The sequence below is a fragment of the Microcaecilia unicolor genome, chromosome 5 (genome assembly GCF_901765095.1).
Source record: "Microcaecilia unicolor chromosome 5, aMicUni1.1, whole genome shotgun sequence".
Classification (NCBI taxonomy): domain Eukaryota; kingdom Metazoa; phylum Chordata; class Amphibia; order Gymnophiona; family Siphonopidae; genus Microcaecilia; species Microcaecilia unicolor.
Window position 1 is genome coordinate 100,030,017 of NC_044035.1, and position 14,304 is coordinate 100,044,320.

Genomic DNA, 14,304 nt, shown 5'->3' on the forward strand with positions numbered 1-14,304 from the left:
ACAGTCCTGTGCATCCCCTCTCTGATTGGTTCTGTTTGCTGTGACTACTAGCTCAGCCTTTAGCTGCTGCTGTGTGGCACGAGTGGACAGCTCTTCCGTTTAGCTGGGACTACTAGCTCAGCCTTGAGCTACCTCTTTGTGTGATTTCTGTTTGACTTGGTTAGGATTATTTGTTTATAGCTGTGGATCTAGCACAGCCCTGAGTGTCATCTCTGTTTGGTTCTGTTTGTGCTTGAGTGGGTGGTTCTTCTGTTTAGCTGGGACTACTAGCCCAGTCCTGTGCTACCTCTCTGTGTGATGTCTGTTTGAGTTGGTTAGGACTATTCATTTATAGCTAGGGTTCTAAGCCCAGTCCTGTGCTGCCTTCCTGTGTGATTTTCTTATCTTTTACTTGTGGTTTCTACCATGTGAGTCTAAGTTGGGGTTGTCTTTTCCCCTTCAGTTCCTTTGTGCCTATGTGTAGTGTCTTTTGACTCCTTGTTTGTGGCTCTGTTTAGTGCAGTGTGTTTGCACTGCTTGAGTAGTACTTGCTCAAGAGATTACGTTTTGTTTCTTTCCCCTTCCCTCTGGTATGATTTGATTCCAGTTCGGCCGTGAGGCCTGTATTGGACTCGTACAGAGTGGGTTCCGGATCTGCCTTGCGGCCCACCTGAGTAGTCTATCTCCCTTTTCTGGTGGTGCTTGTTGCTTGTCTTGAGTGTGCTCTGTCTGTTTGCCATGTCTGGTATCCTGTTTGTATTCAGTGCCTGGTTCTCCTCTGCTCTGCGCCTCCCCAGAGGACTTGTCTGCTGCAGCCTGGCTGCAGCCCAAGGGCTCACCATCCTGGGTTCCGTGACAGGAACGCTATAAAGGCTTTCAGAGATCGGCTGTCTCACCAAATTATGCTCATTCAAACAGACAACCAGGTTGCAATGTATTACATGAACAGCAGGGAAGCACCGGATCATGCCGTCTGTCAGAAGGCTATTCAGATGTAGCATTGAGTCTCCGGCATGGAATGCTCCTTCTCGCCACTTATCTGGCGGTCTAAAACAACAGCCTGCCTGACAGACTGAGCAGGGTAATGCAACTGCATGAGTGGTCTCTCAACATGGATGTTGCCCGCGAGATCTTCAGAATGTAGGGCACCTCCTCGGTGGCTCTCTTTGCCACGCACATCGATCACAAGGTCCTCAGTTCTGTTCCAGGCTCCAGGCCCTCGACAGACTAGCATCAGATGCCTTTGTCCTTCATTGGGAGACAGGTCTTCTGTATGCGTATTCTCCCATACCTCTTGTGGTAAAGACTTTGTTGAAACTTAAGCAAGACTGCAGGACCATGATTCTGATTGCTCCTTGTTGGCCTCGACAGATCTCTGTCTTCTTCTGGAGTTATCCTCCGAAGAACCGTGGAGATTAGAGTGTTTTCTGACCCTCATCATGCAGAATGAGGGGTCTGTTCTTCATCTCAACCTCCAGTCTCTGGTCCTCACGGCCTAGATGTTGAGAGCCTAGAATTTGTTTCCTTGGATCTGCCAGATGGTGTTTCCCGGGTCTTGCTGGCTTCCAGGAATGATTCTACTAAGACATGTTACTCTCTTAAATGGAGGAGGTTTGCCATCTGGTTTGAGGGCAAGGCGTTAGATCCCATTTTATGTCCTACACACACTCTGCTTGAATATCTTCTATACCTTTCTGAGTCTGGTCTTAAGACCAACTCCATAAGGGTTCACCTCAGTGCGATTAATGCTTATCAACATGTAGAGGGTAAGCCTATCTCTGGACAGTCTCTAGTTGTTCGTTGCATGAGAGGTTTGCTTTTGTCAAAGCCTCTTGTCAAACCTCCACAAGTATCACTGGACTTCAATTTCGTTTTCACCCAGCTGATGAAAGCTCCTTTTAAGCCACTGGATTCCTGACATCTGAAGTACTTGACCTGGAATGTCATTTTGGTGGCTAACTTTAGCTCGTAGAATCCGTGAGTATTATGCCTTAGTAGTGGATGCACCTTATACCAAATTTCATCACAACAGAGTAGTCCTCCGCAGGCATTCTAAGTTCATGCCTAAGGTGGTGTCGAACTTCCATCTGAACCAGTCAGTTGTCGTGCCAACATTCTTTCTTTCTTTCACCGACCTCATAGCCATCCTGGCAAGAGCACCTTGCACACCTAGGACTGTAAGTGAATATTGGCCTATTGCATGGAGCGGACTAAGCCCCATAGACAGTCTGCCCAACTTTTTGTTTCTTTTAATCCCAACAGGAAGGAGGTCGCCATTAGGGAAACGCACAACCTCTAATTGGCTGGCAGATTTCATTTCTTTCACTTATGCCCAGGCTTGGTTGACAGTGGAAGGTCATGTCAAGGCTCACATTGTCAGAGCCATGGCTAGCTCACTTGTGGTCAGCTTCCATTGAAGAAATTTGCAACCTGGTCTTCGATCCACATATTCATATCGCACTACTGCTTTAAGCAGGATACCTGATGCGACAGTCAGTTTAGACAGACAGTATTGCAGAATCTGTTTGGGGTCTAGAATCTAACACCACTCTCCTAGACCCAATTTCTTCCGTTTCAGGCTGCACTCTCACATATGTTATGCCCTCGCCATTGCGAGGCCCAATTGACCAATGGTGGTTGTTTTTGGTGAGCCTGGTAGCTAGGGATTCCCCATATGTGAGAATAAATAGGCCTGCTTTCCTCGGTGAAAGTGAAGATACTTACCTGTAGCAGGTATTCTCTGAGGACAGTAGGCCTTCTGTTCTCATAACCTTCCCGCCTCCCCTTGGAGTTGTCTCCTTTTGTGTTTTTATTATATATGCTATTGTAGTGTGGTAACCGCGCTCTTGCAGCAGGCGGGAAGGGACTCGCACATGCGCAGTAGAGCATGTCTCGCATGCCACAAAGCTCTTAATAGCTTGTCATAAGCTCCGGACCGGGTAACGCGGGATCGCTTTACCCATGCATGAGAATATAAAGCCTGCTATCCTCGGAGAATACCTGCTACAGTATCTTCGCTTTTAATGCTTTTGCATTTTTTCACCATACTTTCCCTGAAAACCAATACGCTGTTCCTGTTTTGTTTGTGGATGAATTTTAACTTACTACTTCGTTATTTGAACAAATAAATTATAATTGTTCAAAAGAGTTAAAATTCATTCACATACAAAAAACAGGAGCAGCATATTTATTTTCAGTGAAGGATGGGGAAAAATGCAACCTAGCATTAAAAAAACCATTATGGATCATAATATAAGTGTTCAGCCTAGCTGCCCTTCACATTTACATCCTAGCCTTGTCTTTCTACAGTGTGAGCTACTTTTACCTTTCCTACGATCTCAAGTAACTTTACATAATTTAGTCACATTTATGATTTTTAATTTTAGTCTGGTCATACTCTATAATCATATTGCCAGTGATGCTGTGCAGGTAATCTGATGATAATTATAACAATGTGGCATGCATTCTTCCCCAAACAACATAGAGCTGGCTTTTTGGATGTACACCATGCACAAGATGGTGGCACTACATTGGCACCTTCATCCCTCTTCATACACTTCTTTGTCATGTGATAAGGAGAAGGGAAGTTTTTGCAAAGGGCATTGGCTTTCTAGAATTGGCCATTAGCGTGGTTACGTCAATATGCATTATTTGCAACCACAGTTAATATCTAAAAACCTCTCATAATTGTGAACCCTCAAATAGTAAGTACTCATATTGTTGACATGCATTTAAGTGGCTAGCTGGATTTATTGTAAAGATCGTGCAAATCCTAAGCTTGTTTAACTTTGGCAGTACACAGTTGATCTTTGAGAGAAATGTAGGATGTGATTTAACATTTGTTCTGTTTGTTCAATAAAAGGTGTCTCAATTTCAATAAGAAATTGGTTAGAGTAGAATGTGCTGAGAGCACCAGCATCAGAATTAGAGTTGATGCCTTTTATTTAGGCCAATTTAAAAAAAAGCAAACCCCTTTGCCTGTAAATGATTTTAAAAAATGAAATAATCTATAGAAAAATCCTAACTATAAACTTTCTTGTGCCTGAACTTTCAGACAGCATCAGAGGATGTAAAGATGAACTGCAGAAATAAAATATGACATCCAAATTTTATTTTTAATGTTGTGCTTTTTTTGTTTTGTTTTTAGGTTCTTTAACAAATTTGACATTTGCAGTGGGCATAGCATTTTATGCTATACTGGGTTATTACATAAGGGATTGGCGCACCCTTGCAATGGTGGCCAACTCCCCAGGAGTTTTCTTCTTTCTTATGTCTTTGTGAGTAAATTTTACTGTTTTATATTAATACATTTAAGTAACGTTTTTAGTAAAATTAAGTGAGGAAGAGTCTTAAAAAAATGAAAAAGCAAAAACATATGCTAAGATTCAATTTTTCACATAACTGTAGATGTCAAGGTGACACATCATACATTATGTATTTCAGCGTTCACTCTTCTATCAAATGCAACAAGTTTTGTACACTGGATATACATTTGTATTGTCTGCTGCTTAGTGAATAGTAAAGTTAAGTTGAATTAGATCTTGCAGCAAAAGTGGATCCAACTTCAGCCAGATAGTTACATAATTCTGACTGCAGGCTCACCTCACCTCAGCTACTTAGGCAGTGGTTTGAGAACTGTGTAGTGGCAGTTTTTTCATCTAAAGTGTGTAGAAGATGCCTGGAATGTGGATTGAGGGGAATATAAAGCAGGAAGAAGCTGTTGACAAAAGAACTATAGAGTTAAGTGAGCTAAAAAATTACTCAAAATGAACTTGTGTGCAAATCTCTTTCATGCATTTTTATTGTGGATAGCCTAAAAACCTGACTGGCAAGGGGATACTCCAGGACCCACTTGGGAAACACTTCAGTACACTAATTATGCCTGAACTGTAACCAGAAAGTCTTTCCCTGAAGATCCTGGCCATTTTATACCCTCCTACCCCTCCCAGCACAGCTACAACCATACCTTTCTCCCTCCATTTTCCTTCCTCTCTCTCAGTACAGTCGCAGCCCCCATTCTCCATCCCATCAAATATTAAACTTCCTAGACCAGAGGATGGTGGTAGTGAGAGCTATAAAAATGTCATAACACTTTATGGCCCAAAATGCACGTCGTTTTAATCGCGTGATTAAAAGGCTTAATTTTGTGATTAATCATGATTACAATTATTGCCCACACCTAGTGTGTGTATGTGTATATATCTATATCTATATATCTATTTTTGTATGGTAACTTCTTTGGAGAAAATGCACTACATCTGTTGTTAGGGGGTGTTGTGTATGCAAAGCATGTTTACATTTAATTTATAACATCTGCCATACTGTATCAGACTAAAGGTCCATGAGGGACATGTATGAAGTGTGTCACATATGCAAACATTGTCCATCAGGTGTGTCCAGACTGAAAAAAGGTTGAGATCCACTGCTAGTGATAAAAAGGTTTAGTACCTGATTTGCGCGCAAATTCTTGTGTGCAGCATACCCAAAGAAGTGGAGCATGGGTGTTAAGATGTGTGTTAATCATTGCCACAGATATGCAGTTAAATGGGTGCAGTTAGGTCAGTTAGTATTCCTTCCCAATGCTCAGATAGCAGTGCTGCAGTGCACAGAAGCAAATGATGGCCTTTAACACCAAAAAGCTTACCATCAGCTCAGGGGTAGCCTTGAAGGAAGCTCATGCAGGTTTGAAGCACTGAAAGTGAGATATATGCATGTGTGCGAGTCCAAGAAAAACCAAAAGTGCAAGCACACATCAGTGCCTCCTGTTCTGCGCTTAAATATGAGACTTTCAAAATTTTAAGTGCAAACAATTTTTAATAGACATATTTAAATTGCAGAAGAACAGTGCCAATGTGCATCTACATTTCTGGTTTTTGTCAGGGTGTGTGCACAAGGGCCGTGTTTCCCGCAAAACCTTTGTATATGTCGGGTCCCCGAGGCAGAACCGGAATTCGTGAGCCCTTGGGCCACTGCCGAGGAGCGGCAGCGGCAGGCAAGACCACCCTGGAAGAGCAGGCAACTAGAACAGGCAGAACAGGAACAGCTTCACCTGCGCTTGGCCACCGTTCCTCCGGAGTTGAGCTCTGGAGTGCAGGTGGCCGGCAGGACTTGCAGGATAAGGCAGGAACTGAAGATCCAGAGGACCCACCCTGGGGCTGGGATACATGAAGGAAGCTAGGCTAAGCCACAAGACAGACCAAGGGGACAAGACTTACACAAAGGCTAGGCAGAGACAGGATTCAGGATATACACTGTGAGCTGGTCACCCTTCCAGGCTCTGGCCAGGGCTGACCCTGCTTAGATTCCTTCACACACAGTCACGGTTGGGCTCTACACTCCTCGGTAATTCACCAGGACTCTGCCTCAAACACAGGGGAGTTCTCTGCCTCCTCTTCACCTTGCACAAATGTTCACCAACACCAGGCTTCTTATAACTAAAGGTTTTATTAGTTGCCATTTAACATAATCTTCATGGCTTATTCCTTCTCTAACTTAAACATTTCTTCTTCAATTCAAACATTTAAAGCAGTTCCTCAAACTCTCACAGTTCAAACAGCCAAACAAAAACATTTACTTTTCTTTCTCCGACGGTAGTGCAGCTGCCACCTTTTCAGCAGAGAGCTTCAAAAGTCCTCAGAGTTCAGCCAATACCTTCAAGGGGATCTTCTTCCTCCAGCTGCCAGGTCTCCAGCTCCTCTCTCCTCTTTCACCACACAAGCAGGTATAAGGTGGTTAATTAGCTTCTCCACCTCTTTAGGCTCTTCCCCCTAATTCCAGGCAGGACCCAGCCCACAACCACCTACACCTGTTTCCAGCCCAGGACTCTCCTTTGTCCTAGCAACCTCCACCTGGACATTCCCCTACTGGCTCCCTCTAGTGACTCATCCTGGACATTTTCCCCCCATTTCTATGGGAACAGCGCCATCTAGTGGCCTACCCAGGATAGGACAGCCCCTTATTCTTCACAATACTCAGGATATACACACTAGCTAGGCAGAGACAGGATTCAGGATATACACTCAGGATAAACACACTAGCTAGGCAGAGACAGGATTCAGGATATACACTCAGGATATACACACTAGCTAGGCAGAAGCAGGACTCCAGAAATACAAGCAAGCTAGGCAGAAACAGGACTCAGGGTATACAAGCAAGCTTGGCAGAAACAGGACTCAGGGTAAACAAGCAAGCTTGGCAGAAACAGGACTTAGGATATACAAGCAAGCTTGGCAGAAACAGGACTCAGGGTATACAAGCAAGCTTGGCAGAAACAGGACTCAGGATATACACAAAGCTGGGCAGAAGCAGGAGTCAGGACCTACATACAAGCTTGGCTGAAGCGGGGTTCAGGATATGCAGACAAGCTTGGCAAAATGTACTCACTCTGCTGCTCCCCAGTATCTCTCCACACTTGTCCTTCCCTACACCCCTTCCCGTGCACTCCGCTCCATGGATAAATCCTTCTTATCTGTTCCCTTCTCCACTACTGCCAACTCCAGACTTCGCGCCTTCTGTCTCGCTGCACCCTATGCCTGGAATAAATTTCCTGAGCCCCTACGTCTTGCCCCATCCTTGGCCACCTTTAAATCTAGACTGAAAGCCCACTTCTTTAACATTGCTTTTGACTTGTAACCACTTGTAACCACTCGCCTCCACCTACCCTCCTCTCTTCCTTCTTGTACACATTAATTGATTTGATTTGCTTACTTTATTTATTTTTTGTCTATTAGATTGTAAGCTCTTTGAGCAGGGACTGTCTTTCTTCTATGTTTGTGCAGCGCTGCATACACCTTGTAGCGCTATAGAAATGCTAAATAGTAGTAGTAGTAGTAGTAGTACTGTGCTTGCTTTGGTAATCAAAGTGGTCCTAATTGACCTGAAGGTCTCTTGTGTTCTGTATATGCTGGGTAAAGGGGAACATTGGATCAGCTAATGCCAACTTGATCCATGGAATGAGAAGGCTAGAATCAGCACAATGTTTCCTCTAAGGAGTGTCTTGGTGTGTGAAAATGTTTTTTTTTCTTTTGAGCAACATATTTTAAAAACCAACAATTCTTGAGCACCAGTATTAGCAATGCATTTTTGTCTATAGCACAAAAAAAACATTTTTGTGAGCGACACTCCTAAAATGTATGAGGGATTATTTCTCTGAAGAACCTGTGCATATCTTTGAATGGGGTAGGTGGGGATAGCCTAACCCGGGGGTAGGTTGGGGGTGGGCGGAGGTTGAGATTACACTCTGAGCCTTCTGCCAGATCTCAAGAGGGGATCTCATTTAGGAAGGTGTCTCATTGGTCTGTAGAGGCCACGGCTCTTCGATTTCAGAGGAGCCGCAGAAGGCCTTTTTGAAGTACATCTGAACATCTGCAAATATGTTAGGCTGCCAACTTAACTTAAGTTAGTTATACCTTTAGTTTTACATGCTACATTAGTGCAAATTGAGTACCTTAATGCAATCCTTGTTCACCTATTTGAATAATGATGAGCTGCTTTGCATGGGTCACAGCTGATTAAATAGCCTTTGCCTTAGGAGCATTTTGTTGCAGTGGTAATACCAGCACAGACATTTTTTATGCTTGTTAAACTTGTTAAGACACCATTTCTAATGAAAGTGTCAGCCTGTCTGATATGGGAGTAATTGATTCTGAACTATATCAAAAAGATAGGGACTTGGTTGCTTTAGATAATTGGATATGAACAGATAAAAAGAGTAGATTCTTATTTCAAAGTTCAGTCTTTTACATATTTACAGTTATAAGGAATCATTGGCTAAATAATCAGCTGGGCAGTTATTCCTTTATTGGTTGCTTTGAAGTATTTCTTTGTATTTAAAAATTTCTAATTTACCATATTGTCTAATAATCGCCCACCTCCCTGCTTAAGAACCCAAAAACGATAGAAAATTTGGTCTTCAGATCAAATCAGGATTTCCTCAATAATCGCCCACCCCCTCTAGACATTGTTGTCTTCCACCCTCCACCTACTCCCTCTCCCCCCCCCCCCCCCCCAGAGCAATGATGGATCTCTCTCCTTACCTTGTCTCAAGGTTATGGTGCTGGGCTGGTGTGGGGGCTGTGAACATGCATGTGCAGCTCAAGGCCCTGTTCCGGCCCAGCACTTTAACCTCGAGTCGAGGTAAGAAGACAGATCTGGTCATCATTGGGGGCCTGGGGGAGGGGTGGAGGAGAATGGTACCAGTTACTGCAGGGGGCAGGATGGAGGAGAGAAATGGTTATTGCAGGGGCATAATTCTGGGTGGGCACAGGCCCACCCAAGACAGTTCAGTAGTGGCTGCCTTTCTCCCCTTTCTCCCTGTCTTTCACGTGTGGATCTGGCATTTGCCCCTACTTGCCCGCCCATGGCTTGGCAAATCCCCCTCTCTCTGAACCTCTCCCTTCTCAGTGTAGCTCATCACTTTCTCAGACAAGGGCAGCGATGTGCATCTGCTGCCTGTGCTTGCCCCGCAGGCTTCCCTCTGCCACGTCTCACCCTTGCTGATGTCGCTTCCTGTTTACTGTATGGCAGGATGTGGCAGAGACTAGCCTGTGGAGCCGGTTTAGGTAGCAGATGCATGTCACTGCTGCTGCCCATTAAGGAGTTAAGGTACATTGGTGGGAGGGGGGAGAGTTACCAGGCCGCGGGCAGCAAATGCCAGATTCGGGGGGTGGAGGAGAGGGAGCAAGATGCAGGATAAAAGTGTGTGGGGGGAGGGAGATAGTTTGAGAAGGACTATCCAACTTAACTGTGGGTCACCCAAAATAACAGGTCTGGCTATGCTACTGCATTTGGGGGGGTGCAGGGTGGAGGAGAGAAATTGTGCCTTCGTTAATAGCCCACCCTAGACTTCAGAAAACCCACTGTTTCTAATAATATTCTGGGCAGTTATTAAAGAGATTACAGTAATTCTGAAGGCTTTGAAGAGTGAAGAACCAATTAATTATTCAAGTGTGTTCTTAGCATAATGAGGCATTTATATTCAGATGTTAGAGTTTTTTGGAAAAAGATTTAGCTATGTATCTTCATGACTATCTGAATGAGAGCTGAACTCTAAGATCTTGTGCAAAAATCAGTGATTGCACAGTTGGATCAAGTAAAGACTCTTTGTTTTACTACCGATGCATTAAATGAGCTATTTTAATGCTTTGTACATTGCAAAATGTAGACCATTATCGAGGAATATTTATTCTCATTATGTACATTGTGATATTCTTAGGTGCTCATCTTACCTCTGCCCTTGGTTTTACTTTGCTTTTTATTCTAAGCACTTCATGATCCGACAGGGATCAATACATTGATATACAACCATTCTATTACCTTATTGTGATTTTTTTTTCTCAACCCTATTATTTTTGACAGCTGCTGTGGATTTTGGTACTGAAAACTTGATTTGAGACATTTACACAAAACATTTTTAACATAACCCTGTGTATATAATTTGACAAAACACCTGTTATGAGCAAGAAATAATTCTCAGTGGGCTTCATTTTTCCAAATTTTGAATCCTCTTTTGCAGCTTAATTCCAGAGTCACCAAGATGGCTGTATTCCCATGGAAACACTGCTAAAGCTGAGGAAGTGCTACATTACATGGCTCGTAATAATGGAAAGAGTGAGTCAATTATAAAACTGAAACTATGTGCAGTGAAGGTTGATGACTCTGCTTTTGGCATCCTGGACCTAGTAAAACATCCAATTCTGCGTTGGCGAACTGTCATCTTGATGTATATTTGGTAAGTTAGAAAATGGGGATGTGTCAGTAGCAGAATGAACAAAGAATAAATCCAAGATAGGAATAGAGAGAAAAAAAATACTTATATAACAATTGCCTTATGTACTAATAACTGTATTCCTTTAGTGATAAAATATGGTGTATTCTGTCAGCAGGCCACCACCTTCAGGCCTTCCTGCAGGTATGAACTCGGCTGACACTGGAAGGGCCCTTCCCTGGACACAGCACTCCCTGAAGCAGACTCCAAAAATATACTTAAAACTGCTTTATTCCATCAGCAAGGCCAAGACGTTTCCTCTTCTGGACACAGTCCTTGGTTACATCACGTATCACCCCTTGTTCCTCCCCCCCGCCGGCCACAGTTTCTGGATACAGTTTAAATCATTCACTGCTTCCCCAGCATGGCCTGATTCCTGGACAAAGTTTTAAATCACTCACTGTTTCACCAACATGGCACCACTTCTGGACACAGTTTAAATTACTCACTGCTTCCTAGCATGGCATAACTTCTGGACACAGTTCAAATCACTCACTGCTTCCCCAGCATGGCCAGGTTCCTGGACACAGTTCAAGTCACTACCTATTTCTCCAGCCGGGTCTGACTTCTGGCCACAGCTGAAATCATTCACTGCTTTACAGCACGGCACCTCTCTCCCCCTTGAGTGGAATAGCTGCTTAACTTTTCCTCCAAGCTTTCCTCAGCCGTGAAGAAGGTTTGTTATGAAGCCTTTCAACTTCTTTCCTCGTACCTGAGCTAGGGCAGCAATCACCATGGGCTCACGTTCCCAGTCATCTTGGGCTTGGATCTCCTCTCCGACCTCTTTCTCCACCTCCCATTCCATGGACTCCTCTCCCTTTATGGTCCCCAGCTGGTCCTCTCCCTCCTGATTATTCCTCCTCAGCCAATCCCCCTCCTCTCCCTCGGGATCCTGGGACTTGTAGTTTCCTGGCTTCTCCCTTGCCTCCAGGGCTTTGCAGGGGTTCTTGGGAACTGTAGTCCTCCTCCCTTCTCCGGATCTTGGGAAACTTATGCCTCTGTGGGGGCGTGGCTTCCCAGCCCCTAGGATCCTGGGACTTGTAGTTGGAATCCCGGGTATGAAACCTACTCATCTTGCTCTTCTCCTGGATCCCTTCTTCCCTGACCCTCAGGGGTTCCCCACATACCCTCCCCCTTAAGTGATTGCCAGACCCAGACTCAAAGACTCCAACCGAGTTTGGGTCGGCAATCCTAGATAATTTCCTAAGAGCTTCTCCGCCCAATGTTCCACCTCATATTGGAATGACTATAAGGCTAGGTACCTGCGCATCAACCTGGCATTATTCTTCATTTGTGTCAGCCATTTCAGGGGGGCATGGTCTGTCACCAGTCTGAACGGGCGCCCCTCTAAATAATATTGGCAGGTTTGTATGGCCCATTTTATGGCCAATCACTCTTTTTCAATAGTGGTGTAATGTTCTTCATGTGGAAGCAACTTACGACTGAGGTACATAATAGGATGTTCTTCCCCCCCATGCATCTGGGACAGCACAGCCCCCAGCCCCGCCCCCGAGGCATCTGTTTGTAAAATAAAAGGCTTATCGAAGTCTACAGCTCTTAACACCAGCTCCTCGCACAGGGCATCCTGAAGCTTCTTGAATGCCTCCATCTCCTCTCCCTCCCACCGCAACTGATTGGGCTTCCTATTCATCAACATGTTGGTCAGAGGGGTTGACAGGGTTGCGAAATGGGGAATAAATCGCCTATAGTACCCAATTAACCCCAGGAAGCCCCTTAACTCTTTTTTTGTTGAAGGACAAGGGAACCCCTTAATGCTCTGGACCTTATCCACCAAAGGTCTTACTTCTCCGTTCCCCACCTGATACCCCAGATATTTGACCTCCCTTTGTGCAAAGTGACATTTCTGGGGATTTAGAGTGAGTCCCGCTCTCCGGAAGGAGGTAAGAACCTGTCTTATCTGAGTCATATGAGTGCCCCAATCTGGACTGTGGATTATCACATCATCCATATAGGCCGCAGCGTATTCTTGATGAGGCCGCAACACCCTATCTAAGAGGCATTGGCAGCTAGCCGCCGAATTAAGTCCGAAAGGCATACGCTTGAACTGGTATAAGCCAAGCGGAGTGCTGAACGCCGTCTTCTGCCATGCCTTGGTCAAGTCTAGGGTGGACAGATACTGTGCTGTACCCAACCTATCCAACAACTCATCTAACCACGGCATTGGATAGGTGTCAGCCGCTGCCAGGGTGTTCACTTGGTGGAAGTCTATACAAAACCACAAGGTTCCATCTGCCTTGGGAACCAGCACCACCGGACTCGACCAAGGGCTATAGGACTCCTCAATTACCCTGAAGTCTAACATTTCTTTCACCTGCCATATGACCTCTTCTTTTTTAAGCGGAGACAATCGGTACGGTCTCTGTTTTACCACTTTGCCCTCTTCCGTTATGATCTCATGCACTATAAGATGCGTTTCTCCTGGACAGGGGGTCAGCATATCCCGAAATTCTTCTAAGAGTTCCCGCACATCTTCCTGCTGCCTGGGGCTTAAGGTCATATTAATGTGGGGCTCTGACGGCTTGAATATATCTGAAATTTGGGGCCCCAACTCCTCCTGTTGCTCATCCACCCCCTGGGCAACCAAAATCCCTCTTTCCCGCCAAGGTTTCATGACATTAACATGGTATGTTTGAGTCCTTCCTCTCTCATTACTTATCTCATAGTTAGTGGGCCCCAACTTCCTTTGCACTGTCCAAGGTCCCCTCCACCTACTGGTAAATTTATGCGGGGAATCTGATATCATAATGAGGACCTTGTCCCCTATTTGGAATTCCCTCCTCTTAGCTCCTCAATCATAATAGATCCTTTGGTTTTCCTGGCTATCTTTGAGTCACTCCCGGGAATATTTCCCCAACCTTCGTAGACGTTCCCTCAAATTGTATAGAAAAGACACGACCGTCCTATCCTCAGAGTCAGGGGCCACCCACTGTTCCTTAAAAATGTCCAAAACACCTCTAGGAACCCGCCCGTACATTAGCTCAAAAGGTGAGACCCCCAAGGATGCCTGGACATTCTCCCTACATAAGTAGAGGACAAAGGGCAAAAGTTGATCCCAGTTCTCATAATTAGAACCCAACCCCCTCCGTAGAGGAGCTTTCAAAGTCTTATTGAAGCGTTCTACCAAGCCATTAGTTTGGGGGTGGTAGGCTGCTGTGCGAATATGTTTGACGTCAAACGCCTCCCATACTTGGGTTAGAGTACTTGGCAGGAAGTTAGTACCCCTATCCGTCAGGACTTCTCTGGGAAACCCCACCTCACAAAATATACGCAACAACTCTGCCACTATGGCTTTAGCCGAGATGTTATGTAGTGGCATTGCCCAGGGAAATCTAGAGGCCATATCCACCACCACTAATATATAGGTGTATCCCCTACTGGACTTGATAAGGGGCCTGACAATATCCCTCAGGGGTTCCTCACAATTCATAATAATAAAGTTGCACATACATCCCTGGATTCTGTATATGGCACTTTGAGTTGTGTGTGCAAATTTGGATGCACATCCAATTTGCATGTGCAACTTAATTGATTAACAAGCC

The 14,304-nt window shown here is 44.8% G+C and overlaps 1 protein-coding gene across 1 annotated transcript in view; it reads left to right on the top strand.

Annotated features, from left to right (window-relative positions):
• Window positions 1-14,304, top strand: part of LOC115470171 (solute carrier family 22 member 15-like) — a 118,122-nt gene that overhangs the window by 44,730 nt on the left and 59,088 nt on the right. The window contains exons 5-6 of the mRNA XM_030203127.1: window positions 4,127-4,256; window positions 10,493-10,708. Coding sequence (XP_030058987.1) covers window positions 4,127-4,256; window positions 10,493-10,708 — 346 coding nt within the window. The remainder of the gene's footprint in view (window positions 1-4,126; window positions 4,257-10,492; window positions 10,709-14,304) is intronic.